Source organism: Erpetoichthys calabaricus, chromosome 7 (assembly GCF_900747795.2).
Source record: "Erpetoichthys calabaricus chromosome 7, fErpCal1.3, whole genome shotgun sequence".
Taxonomy (NCBI): Eukaryota; Metazoa; Chordata; class Cladistia; order Polypteriformes; family Polypteridae; genus Erpetoichthys; species Erpetoichthys calabaricus.
The window spans coordinates 67,903,478-67,923,674 of record NC_041400.2 but is presented as its reverse complement, the minus strand read 5'-3'; the positions used below and the strand labels follow the sequence as shown (position 1 = coordinate 67,923,674).

Genomic DNA, 20,197 nt, shown 5'->3' with positions numbered 1-20,197 from the left:
CAAAATGTGATTCTTCATCTGTAGAGAAACTGACCTTGTTGCCATGATATACAGTATCATTTACTTGTTTTTAATTATTTTATTTCTTTTTTGATAGATTGTTACATGCGGTTTTGTTTCCTTGCTGACAATGAACTACTTTGACATTTTAATTGAGGTTAAAGTCATTCTTTAACAAAACTGCCAATAGCTTTGATATCTTTTTAAAAAATGTCTCTATCATAGTGCTTAATGAAAAAATCTTTAGAAAATAAATTTGCTATAAAAGTGGTTAATTTCAAGCTGGTGGCAAATTGTGTAAAACAATTAATCAAAATGAATGAAGCTTTCAAATCCATGTAGTAGATGCTAATATATAATCATTATCACCTCTACAAATCCTAAGCCTGATATTTTTCAATGCTTTGACAGCGGTAACATTGTGTGTCCTTATTTATTTTAATTACAATGTCATTTCTTGTAACAATTACATGTTTTAGATGTAGTCATTTAAAATCAATGACTCCAGTTTTTATTTAATAGGACATTGAATAATAAGGTTGTATTCATTCATGTCAAGCATGTTTCTGAAATATTCAGAATACTGGGGGTAAGATCACATAATTTGTCTATCAATTTCTTTGCTATGTCAAGTCTTCTGAAGCAGACAAAAATCAATTCCTGCTTCCCTGAACCCTGACGTAATTAGTTAATACAGTATTAGTATAAACTTGTTCTGTCTTTGGTACTGACTAACCTAATTGTCATCAAGTTCAGTCTGTTGAAGCCCACTGTGGCAAATATTCATCCAAATCAACTTCTGCTTTTCATCGGACTCCTACCTTAATTAAGCAAGTGGCTATATCTCAGTTTCTTTGTTTTGGTGTTAATCCAAGAAATTTAAAAACCGAGCTTGCTAAAAAAAAAAAAAAAAAAAAGTCTTTTGAATGTATCAAGTATGTACAGTATGTATGCTGCATAGGGCTTAATTTAGTGTTTTTTACCTTAATTTTTAAGATTTTGATCATCATCTTCATTTTCATTTTACTTTTCCAGTTGATCTGGTTATTTAAACTTTTTTATACTAATGGCCACACTAGTGAATGCGACAATGAAGTAAATGCAGAATTTCATAATTCAGTGCCATTTGCCCTTGTGTCTATGACCAATTTCTTTTTTTTTTATATTTTTATTTTATTAATTTTCATTGTAGTCATTCCATACAAATAGATCAATTTATAACCCAACAAAATTGAAGACAAATCAAACCCCACCCCTGAGAAGGAGAGCTTAGCTAAAGGAAAATTGCTTAGGGCTTTTTAATAAGGCAACATTAAACAAAAGAAAGGGAGAAGTAAATATATATGTAAATAAGAGATGGAGAAGGGAGTTAAATGCGGTAATAGTTATTTCTCTTATTCTAAAATAATATTGATTAAATCCTGCCAGGTTTTGAAAAAATTTTGTACAGATCCTCTAACTGAGAATTTGATTTTTTCCAATTTCAAATAATATAAAACATCGGTTTCCCACTGACTTATCAGAGGAGAATTAGGATTCTTCCAATTTAACAAAATAAGTCTGCGTGCCAAAAGTGTAGTGAATGCAATCACCGTTTGCTTGTCCTTCTCCAATTCAAGTCCGTCTGGAAGAACACCGAACACAGCTGTTAATGGGTTAGGAGGGATTGTGACCCCAAGGCTGTCTGAAAGGCACTTAAAAATTTTTGTCCAAAATGATGTTAGTTTGGTGCAGGCCCAGAACATGTGACCCAGTGAGGCAGGAGCTTGGTTGCAGCGTTCGCAGGTTGGATCCTGCCCTGGAAACATTTTGGACAGTTTTAAGCGAGACAGATGAGCTTGATATATAAGTCTATGACCAATTATTAACATTAGAATCCCTGAAGCCTACGATAAAACTTGTAATCCTGGGCCACTTTAAATTCATTTGCACCTCTCCATTAGCATCTTTTGTTTTGTAAATGTGTTCATCAGCACAAGCAGCACACAGCCTGCTATCCCATCCACCCCACCGCTGCAGCTCAACTCAGGAAAAAATTTCTCCCAGCTCAAGTCTGTTTATCTGGGTGTGAAGTGGCTGGTGTTGTATAGGGTACATAATATATCGTTATTTGGAACACATGAATTTCATGTGTGTTCCGTGTCTACAACGATCTATGTAAATGTAGGATGACAGGAAATGACAGAAATGCAAGAAATGTCAAACAGATACCTTTTTTTTTTTTTATGTTTTTCATGTTATAGTACTAATGACAAAATTTTGACATGAAGTGTATAACGTGTGAAGTCCAAATATCAAATATACACTTTCATAAAAGGTACACATATAACAAAACAAATGTGCTTTTATTCAAGAATATAACCAAAGAAAAAAGAAATCGGGTTAGGGTATGACGCTGACATGACCGCTTTGGTGGTGCAGTAGTAAGAACAGCAAGAAGAGGTCACGGGTTCGATTCCGGCCATTTCTCAGAATTTCCATTTTGAGTAGTGAACTGCTCTTATTGTTACTATTATACAATAAAAAATACATTTTATTTGAGTCTGTAACAACTGGTGTAAATTTATGGTACTTGTAAAGGACAGCTTTTTTTTTTCCTCTCAGTCACATTCACGCTTCCCCTAATCTGACATTGCTGTTTTCAAATAAAGACGTGCTATAACAGAGGTGAACTCAGATGAGGGTGAGGGTTCTACATAAGGGAGAGAGAACAGAAGCCCTTCCCGCAAGAAATGTCCACTCACACATAAGAACAACACAGCTGCACCAGGCATAAAGGCAAAAGATGGCACCGTTTGGATGCAGCAACAGGTCGGGTGTTGTCCTGCCAGTCAATCTGCCACATGCATGTCCTTCAACGAAACAGCAGGGCATGCCGAGCTCGCCAAAGTATTGTGCAAAGTTCTGTTTGTGATTATGTTTTGTGATGGTCTTTATATGAAAAACATTTAAATGTTACTTATATAAAAGCCACATCAAATGTTATTTACCTATTCACCACGATTTATTTATTTATCTTCCTACAGCGTAAAGTCACAAGTAGATTGCAGAGCTTCCTGTGTTTGATCAACATGGGCATGCTGACAAAGTACATGTGCAATGCCACTCCTTATTCAGGAAAAGATTCCAGTCGTCCCATAGGAGAAAGACTTTCCACGACTAAGGTCATAAAGCTTATGGAGCCATTTCTGGACAAAGGCAGAACCGTAACAACAGTTGCGTAAAGTGCGACAGGAGCTTCCACCTGCAGCTAAAGCCATTCGTGTACTGAAGAAGTACTATAACATGAAAAAAGTTTGCTTTACGTATGTGTTCGACATTTCTTGCTTTTCTCACATTTCCTGTCATCCTATATTTACATAGATCGTTGTAGACACGGAACACACATGAAATGCCTGTGTTCCAAATAACACTATATTATTTTACCCTATACAACTTCAGGTACCTCACACAACAAGACTTGAGCGATTTTAACAGGCTGCTTGCTACTTGTGCCGATCGACACATTTATAAAACAACAGACGCTAATGGAGGGGTGCGAAAGAATTTAAGGAGGCCCAGGATTACAGGTTTTTTCGTAGGCTTCAGGGATTCTAGTGTTAACTGTCATTATTACTGTACAGTAAGGGAAACACAGCACACAGAAAAAACTGAATTAATAGGAAAATGACAAAGGAAAGGTAAACACTGAAAGCTTTTGCAAACATGCAAAATATTTCTAAACTTTTCATAACTATCAATCTCACACTACTGCACTCCTCTAAAGGGAGCAGCTAACTTAACACTGAGATAAATTAGCGGTAAAATGAGCAAATGATCGAGAAACTGATTGGAACAAAAGTATCTGCCAGCGAGCAGAACATGAAAACCACTGGACTAACCTTTATGGATAAGTTTGTTAACCAACCTATAATATTATTAACCAAACTGTAATGAAGTGATATACTATACCAGTGTTCAGTGGCTTCAAACCACTTTACTTAACATAAATTATTAATGTACACATACTGGAATATACTGTACATTGTGATTTTAACAATGATGGCTTTCTACAGTACAAGGTCTAAGATATATACTGTATGGGCAGTTGTTAGAGATGAAGCCTTCAGTTCTAGGTCCCCTAGCTTGGAAATGATTCGCTGCTAGTCTAATGAATACTCCACAGGTCTCAGGCTGAGGACTCATTACTTTAGCACAGTGTATTGACTATGTTGTATATACGGTGGTTACTTATTTCTCTGAAATAAATATGACAGAGATTACCAGCTCTTACTGACCCTTTTCAGTTTTTTTATTTTTGATATTTTACCTTGGCCCTTATTGCCACTGTTACTTTGACCAAACCATTACTCCTGTGTGTTTGGGGACTCTTTAATTCTAACAGTAATAAACATAACACTAGCTCAAAAGAGTTGCGGACCACAGCATGTATAATGCAATATTATATAAGACAACTATGGACAGCCAATTGCCCTAGGTCAAGAGAACTTTGAGCACAAGTCTTCCAAATCATAGACTCCTAAAAGATTATTGTTATTGATAAGGTTTTTTCTTACAGACACATTAATTCGATTTTTTCTACCAACTGTATATCTTCAGTTACTTTATATTCTTTTAATCATAAGAATTTAAAAAAATGTGTTTCTCTATGTAAAGGCGACCCAGAGTTTATAGACCTCTTTATTACTGTGCCTTTACATAAACCAAAGATTGTTTGAAACCTGACATGGTTACCGTCTTTGTGCAATACAAACACTTTTTCCAAGTCTGTGATGATTTTTTTTGTGCATTCTGTTGAGGGTTGGTTGTCATGAGTCAGAAAAATTGATAGACGAATTGATATAATAAATAAATATGTGCACCTATGTGCATATGTTGCAAGAATATGCACTGTTTTTTGCACTGCAAATCTGTGTAGGTTGCCTGCCTTTAGTGTTGAGTTTCATGTAAGTATGGATACAACTGAAAAATCTGATTTGAGTAGATTGTTGTTTTTGTGATGCGCTGTGTTCTTTTACAAAAGAATGGAAGGTCAAGCTACGTTTCTAAACAAATGTGAGATATGGGGGTGATGACTCTTAATCTGATTCTTCCACAACATCCCCATAGAGAGTCAAAAATGTCATATTTTCTTTTACGTACTTGAGGCATACGGAGAAACTGCTGTAAACTAGGAAGTCATTACCCAGAAAATAAGGATCAGATGAAACTAAAACATGCACTTATTAGAGAAAATGCAGACTCGCTGGTTATTTAATAATCACAGCTAACACACTCTCAAGAGAGCAGGCCATACATAACTAAGGCAACAAGCCTTTAAAAATATTGATTTGCCAGTTTTGCATAGCATATATTTTATCTTTCACATTTTCTAATAGCAGCATAATGCATGCTATCACAGAAGGCATTTATATTGTTACAAAATGGCATTCACAGTAATATTATAGTTTCACAGTTTTATATTTTTTACTACAACTGCAAAAAATATATAGCAGAAGCACAGTATAGTTGAGCTTCAACTAAACATGAAAAGGAAATGGATATATATTTAATATTTAACTTTTATGACAGATCAGTGGTGAATCAAAGCAAATGTAAAATATCAAAAAACATTTTTAAATGGAATGAAAGTGTTATTTAGTTTTACAGTTCAAATGTCAACATATATTTATTTTAAGGTCATTCTAGTAGTTATTTTACTGGTGAAACAAGGATTTACTTTTAATGCTTGCACAAATTAATAATCATAACAAGAAAATTACTGCTCAGTAAGATCAATTCTACACACAGAGCTCCTAACAAACGTTGAACAGAGAAAATAAGCAAGAAAGTGAAGTAAAAAGTAATCTCTATATATATTTTACCTAATGACCCGTTCATATGATGGGGCTCCATTCCCCCCATTCCTCCCATCGGACCATCTGACCCAGGACCCATTGGGAACTGTTAAAAGAGAAGAATAAAAATTACTGAATCTATCATCAGGTGTTGATACTTCCACATATTTTTAATTTATATTTTCAAAATTAATATTTTTCTAAGTTGAGTTGAGAAAATGTTATTTAGCTTTGTCTTAGAACTACTTCAGTAAAGCAGAATGCAACCAATTTAAAAGACTTTGAATCTACAGTAATGACACATCATTTAACTGTGGAGTGGAAATTAAAATAACATTACCTTTATGAACAACAACTTAACAATAAGCTGACTAATAGCAAAATATAAAATAATGCTGAATTTGCATACACAGTAGTAGTTGTCTTAGCACTACACTACTACTGTTCATATATATATATAAAAAAAAAAACATTTTCCTGCTGAAAGTCAATTAACCTTTTTCACCTCACACAGCAAAGTTACAAAAAAAAAAAATTTTCTCCACAAAGTGGCACAACTAGATGTCTAAAACTCTTAACAGTTGTTAACAATGTACCCATCCTTCATACTGTGTCCCAATGATAAACCCACTTTCTTGTTAAAGGAAAATTCACACTGTCACAAGTGTAAAGAGATTTATATCAGGGTATTATTCCAGACAGGTGGATTAGTGTGAAATCCATTGTATCTAAGATGGGATCCACAGAAATATGGCTATTTCCATTCCAGAAAAATCCTGGATTTTGTCAAATCTATGTTTCTGGAACAGATAAAGTCAGACTTATGTGATCTGTGAGGTTAATTATGCAAATAATTCACTAATCCTGATTTTTAGAATGGTCTCTGACTTTGCCTGTTCCAGAAAGAAAGATTGAACTAGAAACTAAACTGCAAAACACAGGATTTCACATGAAGGATTAATGTTTTGAGGTCACAATAATTTCTCAGCAGAGAAGCTAATTGTACGACATCTTTGTCAAAAATGTTCAGAAATGCTGATCCCAGCTGCACTATTTAAGAAGCAGAGAAAGCCAATAAAATACCATGTTCCTTTCTTCAATGGCCAACTGACATAGAAGCACAACTCCTTTACCAAATAGGGCTGAGAAAGATTAGACCCCGAACGGCCATTCTGGCATGCTAAGGGAATTGCCTACATTAACATTACTGTTTAACATTGGAAACTGCAATATATTTGAGCAAATGGCTACAACATGCATTTCCAATGTAACATTTTGCGACTTTGAGCTGACATCCATGCAAAACCTGTGCATTACTCATTATGTTTTGTTAACTGTTGCTCTCTTTACAAATTTTGAAATGCCACACATACTGTATCACCAAAGCAATGATACACAGGGCAATCTGAAAAGTGACCTGATGTTGAAACAGCATCTGCACACACAGGTTGTTTTCCCCAAGACAGAATTAAGTAACCAGCATTAAAGAGAAAATATACAGAACTGCAGTCTACATTAATAATTAATTTCCTAAGCAAAAGTTACCAACAATAGACTCGCTAGTGGAATGAGTTGCCCAAGTTCATCCCTTCTTCAGAGTATTTCACCACTTCAAGAAATGGCTCTGCAGATTCTCTTTTTAAGCAAATACCTATACAATTCTTTAATACAGTTCTTAAATAGAATAACACAACGACAGAACTTCTATATTTGACTACAAATGTATTTGACATTTTCCTTCTTGTTTTACTTATTTTGTCACCTTGCTGTGTGCCACTTGCAGCTAAACTCAACAGATATTTACTCAACTATACTTTAACCCTTGTAAGCCACTTTGGATAAAGACATCTGCTAAATGATTATGTGTATAACAAGACTTCCAAAAATGAATTGGCTGTGTTGATGGAACATACAGTATATCTGTATCAAAGTGCCAAACATGAATGAAGCACAAACAAACAGAATCATAATGAGACTGGCAAAATACTTCTTTCTTTATTGTATGCTTGTTTTATTACAATCACCTTATAATTATTAAACTACAAACTCTCTGTAAGAAAGTCACTAATGCAACATGCACTAAATACACATTAACTAACTAGGCCACTCATGTAATAATACATTATACTCTGTTGCCCAGCCAGTCCCAGCACATGATTGGAATAATATTCAAATATCAGAGCGAATATCAATACCTATGCAAACATTTAATCTTTTCTGAGCAATAATGCACAGGTACAGACAGAAAATCAAAGATAACAAGGCAACAACCAACCCTGAATACTACAGCACTAATCTCTATTATAAAATGAAATCCTGAGACAAGACTTTCTTGGAGATAATTTCAACTCCCGCAAGAGATAATGTTAGGTCCCGCGAGACAAGACTTTGTGCCAAGAGATTTTGACAAATCCTGCCCTCCTCTCAAACATTTACAGCAACTCACTTCTCATTTGTGTGAATGCTATTGTCAGACACAGATCCTGCACTCTCAGCTCCAAGCGGGGTCGGAAATAAAAGACGAAGAGTAGAAGACAAAGTAGAACGTCGTAAAGAGGTTCAAAAACATTGCCGTAATACACATGCAGAGCAGGTTAGAGATTATGAAAGTACTAAAATTCGAAAGTTTAAAAAAACTGAGAGTAAAGATCGCATTAGCGCTAACAAACAGAAATTATTACTTAGTGAAATAATGGAAGAGCGAAAAGAGATCAAATATAGGAACATAGGTGAATTGACAGAAGTATGTACATATTGTTTGGATTTAAACTGACTCGGAGACTTGTAGATTGTCTAATTCGAGTTGCCATCAGGGTAAAGTAGTAGAATTAAAAGATTTGTTGTTTGGTGAAAGTGAAATCTACATACGCGAGCGGCAGAGACGCGGTTGGCGAGTGAAGCTAGCAGGAGGCAGAGCCCCCTAGTATTATAAAAGACCAACATACTTCCTATGGTAAGTGTTGAGAACTTTTGACACTACGGAGAACAAGCCCAAAAAATTAGAGAACGTCTCCTAACCTTGTGACAAAACTGTGTCCTAATGCTCTACTGTTTTATGCCAGAAATAATCAAAAACTGGCTGTTTGTAAAGCTGATATGACTTTCACATGCTACCTCTGAACTAAAGACAGTTTTAAAAACCTGTAGGTGAATGAACAAATCATAGGGTTCATATTTTGAAAATGCTCTAGTTCCTTGCACACTTTAGTGGAAAAGCAGGTTTGCACTAAGAGAAAGATTTGTTTCCAAAATGTGCTCAGAAATATGAAACAAAGTCCACTCTAATCTCAAATATTCAAATACTAGCACAGGTTAGTTCTAATTTCTTGGATGTATAGAAATTATGACAGAATAAAATTATATAATTAAGATAATGAACAATGTAAATACTGACGATATCCAAATTTTATACCAAAAACATTTGATGACACTTAAGAAATCTGTGTTTCCATTTTCATTATATAGGTGAGCATCTGCATTAAATACTCCTTAACCCAAATTAAATGTCAAAAAATGAAGTGCTATATCTATTATGTTTACTCCATATTTAATAAATATATATTGATGCACTTCTTTATTCATATCTGTTAATGGTGCTTGAAATGGTTTGGGAAATTTGTGAAAGCATATTTGCTTTTGTTTTTTTAGATAGATAGATAGATAGATAGATAGATAGATAGATAGATAGATAGATAGATAGATAGATAGATTTTTAAACTCTATTGACATTTCAATGTATGTTACCGTAAATATAACTAAAAATTAGTATGTTATTTTATTTATGCCTTAAAAAATGCGTATATAAGAATCTGGACTTAGATTAAATAAAAACACTTTTATGCCAAAAAAGTTTGAATATTTGATAAAAAAGGAAAGAAAACATTTTTCTACATAGGGTCAAGGGAATGGAAGCTTATTCCTGCCACTCAAAAAAATGATTGTAATAGGTTTTATTTTATAAACATAATATTATTTTGCAATAGTTATTTAATTATTTCACAAACATATTGAATTATTTCACAACTGGCACACAGGTAAACAGACTTGAGCTGAGAAAACGTTGTGCGGCGGTGGGGGGATGTGATAGCAGGCTACTTGCTGCTTATCAACACATTTACAAGACAAAAGACACTGACAGAGAGGTGCAAAGGGATTTAAGGTGGGCCGGATTTTTTTCGTAGGCTTTGGTAATTCTAGTGTTAAGCACTATTTCAAAACTTTATTTATAGGCTTTTATAACTGAATTACACAAGGCACACTCTTTTCTGATTAACTGTGTGATTGAACCCTGGTGTATCATCCACTATGTTTGCTTCCTGCCTTACACCCAGTGTTGCTGCGATAATCTGGGCTCTTTTTGACCCTAAACTGGGCAGCTTAAATTTACCCCTTAACATCTGCAGAATTATATGTTCAGTTCTTGTCACTTTGTTGCATGCTATGCGTTTGCTTAACCTCTTCCACGATAGTTGTCACTAGACAGCCACTGAATGTACATGCATGATGACATTAAATGCAGCAAGCAATACCTTTGCAAAATAACAACAAACTTTTCTGAAATACTGCCAAAAAAAAAAAAAACCTTTCTAAATGGTGAAATGAACTTCCATACATGGGAGCTGTTCCTACAGTAAAGAAAAAATGCCAGGAATCAGTCCTAAGTGGAATACACATTAAGATGGGGGCAATTTATTGTAGTGTCACCGATCAACCTAAAATCTTGTGTTTGAATGGTGTGAGGACAACCATAGTTACCCAGAAAAACAAAGAGAAAATGGAGAAGATGTGCAGACTTTTATACATAACACAGAACAGTTGGGAAATGTAACCAACGTCCAAACATTACATATTCAGTGCTGACATTGCTGTTATTTAAGTAAGCTTGTTCCCTTCACTCAAAAAAATGCAATATGTTATTTCACAATGATTACTGCATTATTTTGCGGAATTATTGCATTATTACGCAAAAGGTATTGACTGGTATGGTTGGTATTATTATTGTGCACACACATTCTCTAGACATTCTGTAATGCTAGTGAGGGAGAGATTAAGGGTGTGAGGATAGCTTAATACTTTGCAAAATAACTTTTTTATGTTAAATAATACAATAATTTTTTTTGGAGCGGTGTGAATAAGCTTGCATAGTTTTTCTCTCTGAAAGAAAAAAAAATACCATGGAATTATTTAAATATAATATTAAGATTTCATTCTCTCACAATAAGCCTTGATTTATAAATTACATAGTACTAAACTTTCAGCTGGTGAAGACTCAAAAGGTGTGATTACGCTAGATTTTTTAAATGCCTGTTACTTACTTGGAAGTCTTCAATAGAAAGGTTATAATAGGTGATGGTAACCAGACTGTCTCTTTTGAAAATGTACTTGGGCATGCAACTGTTAGGTCATTTGCTCAAACACTGCAACTCTATAGTTTGTACAATAACGATATTCATTCAATAAGTGGGGATTCTGGCATGAAAATTCTGGTGGGGCCATGCAGGAATTTTCCCTTACATGTGCTGACCGCTTTAATATTAATGTTACACTTTTCTAACTAATAATGTACTTTTTTTTGCTAATGGCTAGTGAGACATACAGGTTCACACATCATTACCAAAAATCAATTAATCAATAGGAAGTTGATGCCTAATTTGTCTTGATTGGCAGCAGATTATTGTTATATCCTCAGATATCATCATCATTGACAAAATGCATCAATTTGGATTTAAATATTAAGTAAAATGAGCGCCTTGTTACACATTGTTGCCCAAAAAAATCATTTGGCTATGAACTACCTAAATAATTATAATAAAAATAACACACAGCATAATCTGAAGACAAACTGTCAGGCTACTTCAGTAGAATTGCTAACCACTGAGCCATCAGGTGATTTATTGACAGAACAAAGCTGGCAAACAATTTACCTAGACTTTCTTCATTAGGACGCTGTACTTCTTTGAAAAAAGGACACCATACTGTTTGATTCTTTTTCACAAAGGATCCCTCATAAGGCTTCAGTGGCAACTTTTTCAAATTTAGTGCCAATAGGTGCTTGAAGATCAAGATGCCCATTGATGCCAATCTGAGCAGTGTAATGTTTTATGGATGATGCATTCCTGGTATTGATCTTTTTTTTTACTTTCAGATTACTGTAGCCACCATTAAGGTTGCAAATGGTACTGGGCGTTTTATACTTCTTCACTCACTGGATTGTGCTGAACATTCTTGAATGGGAAAAGCTTGAATTGGAAATGCACAATTAAAAAAGAGGCAGTTCTCATGTTCATACAGATAATTTAGGACTCTAGCTTTCAAGTCCCATGACTAAACTAGAAAGTTCAGGTTGTACAGGGGTACACACACACCTAACAGTAAAGCTGGAACACTGCAGGGGCAATTGGTCCAGCTTATTGGTCAGAAATTTGCTTGCAGCATTCAACATGAAGACAATTTAACATACTACAGAAAGCTATTTCTTTTTTAGACAAGAAATTTCATTTGATAGTAAGTTGAATTACTGAAGGAAGTTAATGAAGAAAGAGTTGAAGGTTATAATGCATATTTCAATAATAAGTTCAATTACTGAGGGAAGCTCATTAAATATTTTTCACAACTGCCCTTTAATGCAGAAACCCGCTTCCTCACTAATGTGATCGTTTTGTAATTATTTTACAATGCAAATCACCAGGTCTCAATAAAATGTAACAGATTTTTTTTCCCCTACATTGCTAAAGTCTGACTTTCTGGCTCCATTTTATCTTTGCCATGCCTTAGGATTTAATGTAGTCTGAATTACTGCTACTCTCTCCTCAGTTGTCTTCAAGCAAGACATAATTCCAATGGTTCACAGTTTGTCTGATCATAAAATGTACTGTTAATAGTAGCAGCTGTAGTAATGGTAGTTGTTGTAGTAGTAGCAGCAATAGTTAATATTACAGAATATATTGACATTCTTATCATACTTACTGTTGTTATTATTGGCCAACATTATATTAAAGTGTCTACCACTCTTGCATTCAGCTTATGAGCTCAAACCCTTGCTCAGTCATTGATTTTGTGGAATTTCCATGTTTTCTATGTGTTTGTACGAGTACTTAAAAGGATATGTGCACTTTAGGTTAACCAGCGAATTACATTAAGTCGGTTTGAGAATGTTATTATTATTGCTGTTAAAGTTGTTGTGAATTTTATTACATGTGAGAATAATCTTCAATCGAGTTCTAGTCATTTAAAAATACTGAAATTGAACACTAGGTGGCACTGTAGCACTACAGTTAGCATGGATCATTTGCTGCTCCAGGTTCAACTTTCTGCTCTGTCAGTCTGTGTGGCAGAGGATACAAAGGCCGGAACCAAGCAAAATGTTATAATACCTATTCACTGAAATGAGTGTGATGTTTTCTTTTTACTGCAAACTGCAGCTTGTAACAGTTTGAATGATTTTGCTTTGTATACCTAAGTTAGTAATGCTTGTATAGAGAATTGCATTGTGTGATTACAAAGTGTATTTATATTTCTTACAATAAACAAAATTATGAGAGCTGCATACGAGCCCACGAGTCACAGAGGGTTCAAATTTACAATGCTTAGCTGGGACACATGAGGGATGCTTCAATGGCTTCAGAGTTTAAATTGAGAGTAAAACCTACTTATTTTTGGCCAACCTATTCCTGATAGAGCTGCTTATATGGTGTTCCACTACATATTATTATTTGCTGCTGAATTAGGATGTTTAGTTTACCATTACAGTTATGGCTGCAGTATATTCTTCTGGACTCCTGGATGATGCTTCTTTTTCTCCAGGTAAAGAACACACCCTACCGCCAAAGTCATCTTTACAAATTGGCAATACATTGCAGTGCCATCTCTGTAACTGGCCAAGTCTTAGGTTTGCTGAACTCTCAGACAACTGCCATGCTTTCCTAGATGCTTTTCTTTTTATAATTTTTATCACTTTTGACATAATTAGTTCTTCATGAGATGGTAAAAGATTATTGTGGCACGACTAAAGGATTGTGGTGACGTATTATCTGTTTTTAGGTTAGACCTAATCTGCTTGTTTGAAAGCCAAGAGACACTTGTGATACTAGGCTTGGAGTTGCAAAGCAGTGAGCTTGTTGGTGCTCTTTCATATTGAAAAAAATAAATACATTAATCAGAATAAGAAAATGAAAACTGAGTGGATAATGCTAATTGTTTAAGTTTTAATTATTTAAAAAACAGAATAGCAGATACTAAATAATGTAATTTATTACAAAGAGGATGAAGGTTCACTGAGAATTTGATAAAATACTTACATTAGACCGGTTTCCTCCCTGTGGAACAGGATTGATTATGTACATGTTGTCTCCAGAATTGGTAGAATCTAGAAAAATAAACACAATTGAATAAGGAAATATACTGAAATAAATGTGAAAAAGTAATGTAAAAAAGAAAACTCAAAGTGCAGCATTCATTTGCAAGCTTTGAAGAGCAACATTATCTACTGTATACTATTTCCTGATCTTGAATCCAGGTGATGGCACTCTTTACCTGCAATAATTTAGGATCTCTTTTTGTCTGATAGGTATACTAATATTATACCTAACTCTATTAGGGAAGAATAAATAAAAAAAATCTGTTAACAGTTCAGTTTCTGGTTAACCCATAATTTATTGTCAATAGAATCTATCCATCCATTATCCAACCCGCTGAATCCAAACACAGGGTCACGGGGGTCTGCCGGAGCCAATCCCAGCCAACACAGGGCACAAGGCAGGAAGCAATCCCGGGCAGGGTGCCAACCCACCGCAGGACACACACAAACACACTCACACACCAAGCACACACTAGGGCCAATTTAGAATCGCCAATTCACCTAACCTGCATGTCTTTGGACTGTGGGAGGAAACCGGAGCGCCTGGAGGAAACCCACGCAGACACGGGGAGAACATGCAAACTCCACGCAGGGAGGACCCGGGAAGCGAACCCGGGTCTCCTAACTGCGAGGCAGCAGCGCTACCAGTGCGCCACCGTGCCGCCCTAATAGAATCTATGATACTGTTAATAATGTTAACAAAACTAAACATCCATAAAAAACATACTATATCCATAAAAAACCCGAATTATTTCAAAACATTATGACCCAAGAAATAATAAATGAAACACCTTAAGCGCTGAATAAAAATGATGGTAAACAATGAAAATTTCCTACATAACTTCTCTTGATGTGAGCATACATTTGCGAAACAACAGACTAACAAAAACATTTGACTAGATTTTAGAAAAATCATATCTTATGTGATGAATGCTACAACTGTAATTTCCTACTGATGATTCATGTTTTAAAGCCTAGCCAATGTTTCGCAAACACTCCGCAAGATGAAGGCCAGGGGTGTTGAATCTAGAACATCTGGCCTACTAATTTTGCTTTGTGTGCAAAAAATATGCTGTATATTTGTGTGCTGGCTAAGGCACAAACATTTGCCTGTGACAACTACTGGTCATGTATGATAAGGGTGTGGCTATGTGCCCTATGATGGCCTACCTTGTGACTGAAACTGTCAAGACAGGCTCCAACTCCAGCAACAATATATTAAAATAAATGGCTTCAGAGAATAAATTATTGAAAGCTTTTACATGACATATTCTGAATATCTATTTATACCAGAAGCAAGTACAAGTATAGGGTGATCCAGATCTAATTATGCAATTTTCATTACGCTATAACTTATTAAGTTTGTTACATAGAGAATTCACAGCACCTGCCCTGCACATAGAGATTTCACTTAAAATTCTTTTTGTTGCCGATAGATGGCAGCACCTGCCCTGCATTCCAAAATGGCGGGGAGATGGTATGTATAGATTTATAGATTTCTGCAACCATATATTAATTTATACTTTTTTGGCTCTAAATTACTGCATTTATACTGGGTTAAGTCTGTGTGTGCCAATGAACTAATCTCGATACCTTTAAATTAGGGATGGGTGGTACCACTATTTTTGAAATTGATACCGATTTTATGTGTTACCGTATTTTATGTGTCAGATTTCTAATACCAATACTGAATATTTTTTAAAGAGCATAGGAATTTGTTTTCAACTAATGATAGTGTTTTAGAATGGTTAATATTAATGGGTCAGTCTGTATTTCAATTTACTATCATGACATGGTATCAAGGTCACCATAGCAAATTTATTACAAAAAATATATTAATAGAATGAACATGTCATGTTAATTTCTAACCTGCTTGCTTCAGACCAGGGCTGCAGGGAAGTGCCAGGGCCTATCTCAGCTACCATAAGGCATAAGTCAGGAGCAAACCCTGGACAGTGCTCCCAGCCATTGCAGGGTGAATACACCAGACACACGCTACGGTCAATTTAGCTTTGCTAGTTCACCTAACCTGCATGTCTTTGGACTGTGGAGGGAAATTTACACAGACACAGGAAGAACATGCAAACTTCATGCAGGGAGGATCCAGGTTGTGAACCTCTGTCTTCTTACTACAAGGTCGCAGAATTACCACCATCCTGTCCAGAATGAACATTCAAATGTAATAATGATAATATAAATCGCTATGTTTTCATAACAATTTGGTTATTTGTTTAATACATGTAAAACTGGTAATCACTTCATGAAAGTACTTAAACTGATCTCATTAGAACACTAAGATTTACTACAAAAAAAAATATATATATATTCTCATATTCTCTTTTATCGAGAAAGATTTTGTCGTATTAGGTTTACATTTACTTAAGTTTCAAATTTGTATTTTGAAAAAATAACATTGACATTTTTATACTTAATCCTATTTTGCCTCTGTGGGTACAAGGCAGGAATAATCCCTAGACAGTGTAAGAGCCCTTCATGGGGTGAACACAAAAACACACATATCAGGGGCCAATTTAATATTGTCAATCTACCAAACCTGCATGAATTTGGACTGTAGGAGGAGACAGGAGCACAAAAAAAGTAGAAAAAAAAATATTTTATTACACTAGATGCTATTACTAATGCAATTAAAGTACTTTTAAATCCACTGTGGCGGACCGTTGGGGCCCTTACCTGGCCAGGATGCCTCGATCATGGAAAGACCAAGGGAGAGAGCTTATTCTGGACACTGTCTCCCCCAGAACGCTAGAGGGCTGCCTTCCCTGGTTTGCAGTGGGGTCATAGGTTTGGAGGATGGAAGCTCAATCCTCCTGGGGCTTGAAGCCACCTCCAGAGGGTGGCTAGACCTTTCCTAAGCCCAATTTAGCAGCATTTCCATCACACCCAGAAGTGCTGCCAGAAGAAGCTTGTCCGACACCTGGAATCCTTCCGGGTGTCCTATAAAAGTAGCCAGCCACCACTACTAAGGGAGCCAGTGTCACGAGGAGGTGGACGAAGCTTGTCGGGAGAGGGGTAAGGCTTTTGTGTTGGACTGTGCATTTAGTGCTTTGTGTACTGTGATGTCGGGAGCAGAGAAAAATGCTTCCCCACGTGAATAAATGTGTGCTGTGTGGCAAACTCATGTCTCTGCCCGTCTGTGTCGGGTTGGGGCAGCGGTACATGCCCTGGGTTTCCATACCACTACACTTGAAAAATAATTAATATTTTTATTAACATTTACTCAGGCACTTATTTTTTGGAAATGAAAAACTACTTTCATTGAAAATGTTCATCTTCAAATTAGGCATAGCTCGTAAGTATTTTGCATAGTGTTAAGATTATTTAACATTCTTATTTATGTATATTTAGCAGTGCTTTCTCGCAGTTAGGAGACCTAGGTTCACTTCCCAGGTCCTCCCTGCGTGGAGTTTGCATGTTCTACCCGTGTCTGTGTGGGTTTCCTCCGGGTACTCCGGTTTCCTCCCACAGTCCAAAGACATGCAGGTTAGGTGCATTGGTGATTCTAAATTGTCCCTAGTGTGTGCTTGGTGTGTGGGTGTGTGTGTGTGCCCTGCGGTGGGCTGGTGCCCTGCCCAGGGTTTGTTTCCTGCCTTGTGTCCTGTGTTGGCTAGGATTGGCTCCAGCAGACCCCCATGACCCTGTAGTTAGGATATAGCGGATTGGATAATGGATGGATGGATGGATGGATGGATTTACGTATATTGGTTATACTGTACCCTTCTTTTAAATTAGGAGAAAAAAGAAAATGGACAGAATCTGTGACAAAATGCTCTGTCAATTATGCTTTACACTATTATATGTCCTATTATGCTAATAAAGGGCTTTACATTTCATAAGTATTAATGAGTGGTAAATGGTAAAATGTTAAGCTAAACTAAAACGTCTTCAGTAAACCACCATCTACATAACCCTGCTAGAAGCAGTTACCTGGATAACATCTCGTGCCTCTTTGCAAACTCTCCTGCAATGTTCCCTTTCTGGCACTGACTATAAATCACTGTGCTTCAGGATTGCATCTCTATGATGTTTTTACAAACGTCTTTCTGTTGGTCAGTATGTGTGTTTTTTAAATGGGCTACTTGTTTTGCCACAGTACTACTCCTTCTTCTCACAAATATTTCATCAGTTAGCTGTATTCTTTTTCATCTGTAAAAAGTAGAAGCATACAAAGCTATGCTTTCAGTCTGCCATTGTCATACACAGTCTGCACTTGTGAAAGATGTGTGAGTTTATGGCATTCTTACATCAGAGAGACGTGAGAATTGAAAGTGTATTAGTACATTCTATGCCTTTGCAAGAACCTTGCTGCCGGATCTTACACAAAAAATAGTAATCCATATTTTTTAATGGTACTTGATACCAAATAAGTGTAGTTTGAGTACTGAAGTATTGATTGCTGTGGTATCGATCTGCCCATCCCTACTTGAGATATGGGAAGAAACTGGTGTAACCAGAGAAAAACCAGAAGGAGAGAACATAAAAATTTCACACAGACAGTAACTGAGCATAGGATTTAAATATAGCACCAACTAATCAAATTTTTTAAAATACTACTATAATAAACCTTTTAAAGATATCAACAAACAAGAAATTAAAACTGGTAGCAAAATCTAAGTACCTACTACAGTAATCCCTCCTCCATCGCGGGGGTTGCGTTCCAGAGCCACCCGCGAAATAAGAAAATCTGCGAAGTAGAAACCATATGTTTATATGGTTATTTTTATATTGTCATGCTTGGGTCACAGATTTGCGCAGAAACACAGGAGGTTGTAGAGAGACAGGAACGTTATTCAAACACTGCAAACAAATATTTGTCTCTTTTTCAAAAGTTTAAACTGTGCTCCATGACAAGACAGAGATGACAGTTCAGTCTCACAATTAAAAGAATGCAAACATATCTTCCTCTTCAAAGGAGCAAAGAAATCAATAGGGCTGTTTGGCTTGTAAGTATGCGAAGCACCGCGGCACAAAGCTGTTGAAGGCGGCAGCTCACACCCCCTCCATCAGGAGCACAGAGAGAGAGAGAGAGAGAGAGAGACAGATAAAAAAAATCAATACGTGCCCTTTGAGCTTTTAAGTATGCGAAGCACCGTGCAGCATACTTAAAATCTGCACACAGAAGGTAGCAACGTGAAGATAATCTTTCAGCATTTTTAGACGAGCGTCCGTATCGTCTAGGTGTGCGAACAGCCCCCCTGCTCACACCCCCTACGTCAGGATCACAGATAGTCAGCGCAAGAGAGCGATAAAGAAAAGTAAGTTGAGTAGCTTCTCAGCCATCTGCCAATAGCATCCCTTGTATGAAACCAACTGGGCAAACCAACTGAGGAAGCATATACCAGAAATTAAAAGACCCATTGTCCTCAGAAACCTGCGAAGCAGCGAAAAATCTGCGATATATATTTAAATATGCTTACATATAAAATCCGCGATGGAGTGAAGCCGCGAAAGGCGAAGCGCGATATAGCGAGGGATTACTGTATACGTTTAAGTGAAAACATATCTTTTTATACATTAAATCTAACATTTGTATTTTTCTTCTTTTTGATTTGCAATTTAACCAACACCTGGAGGTATTCACACATCAGTCTCTCAAAAAAGTATGTAGGATCTTTTTATTATTACATAATCTTCATAAAAATGCCATAGTATATTCCCTGGTTAGAAACATGATGATGCTGTCTAACAACTTAAGGACAGTGGATCTGGATGTGTGAGTGTGCCTTGAAAGGCACTGTTGTCCTATTCAGTCCTCTATTATTTACATAGGCTTTATGTAAACTCATACTAATAATAAATATTTACAGATATATACAACCAATCATGATATTTTTTTGTCCTGAAATCAAAATGGCACTGGCTAACTTAATGTGGGTGAGTGTGACCAGGACTAATGTCTGTTTGAATACGCTCCAGCTTCCTAAGACCCTAAATGTGAATTAGCTGTTTACCAAATTCATGGATTTATAAATCTACCTAAAGGCAA

At 36.0% G+C, this 20,197-nt stretch overlaps 1 protein-coding gene across 6 annotated transcripts in view; it reads right to left on the bottom strand.

The window, feature by feature from the left end:
* ssbp2b (single stranded DNA binding protein 2b) overlaps nt 1-20,197 on the bottom strand; it is a 761,138-nt gene that overhangs the window by 31,377 nt on the left and 709,564 nt on the right. For all 6 annotated transcript variants that reach the window (XR_007935389.1, XM_051929625.1, XM_051929622.1 and 3 more), the window contains 2 exons: nt 14,135-14,202; nt 5,865-5,943 (listed from right to left, as the gene is read on the bottom strand). Coding sequence is in view for 5 of the 6 variants with exons in the window: in XM_051929625.1 (XP_051785585.1) it covers nt 5,865-5,943; nt 14,135-14,202 (147 nt within the window). In the remaining variant the exon portion in view is untranslated. The remainder of the gene's footprint in view (nt 1-5,864; nt 5,944-14,134; nt 14,203-20,197) is intronic.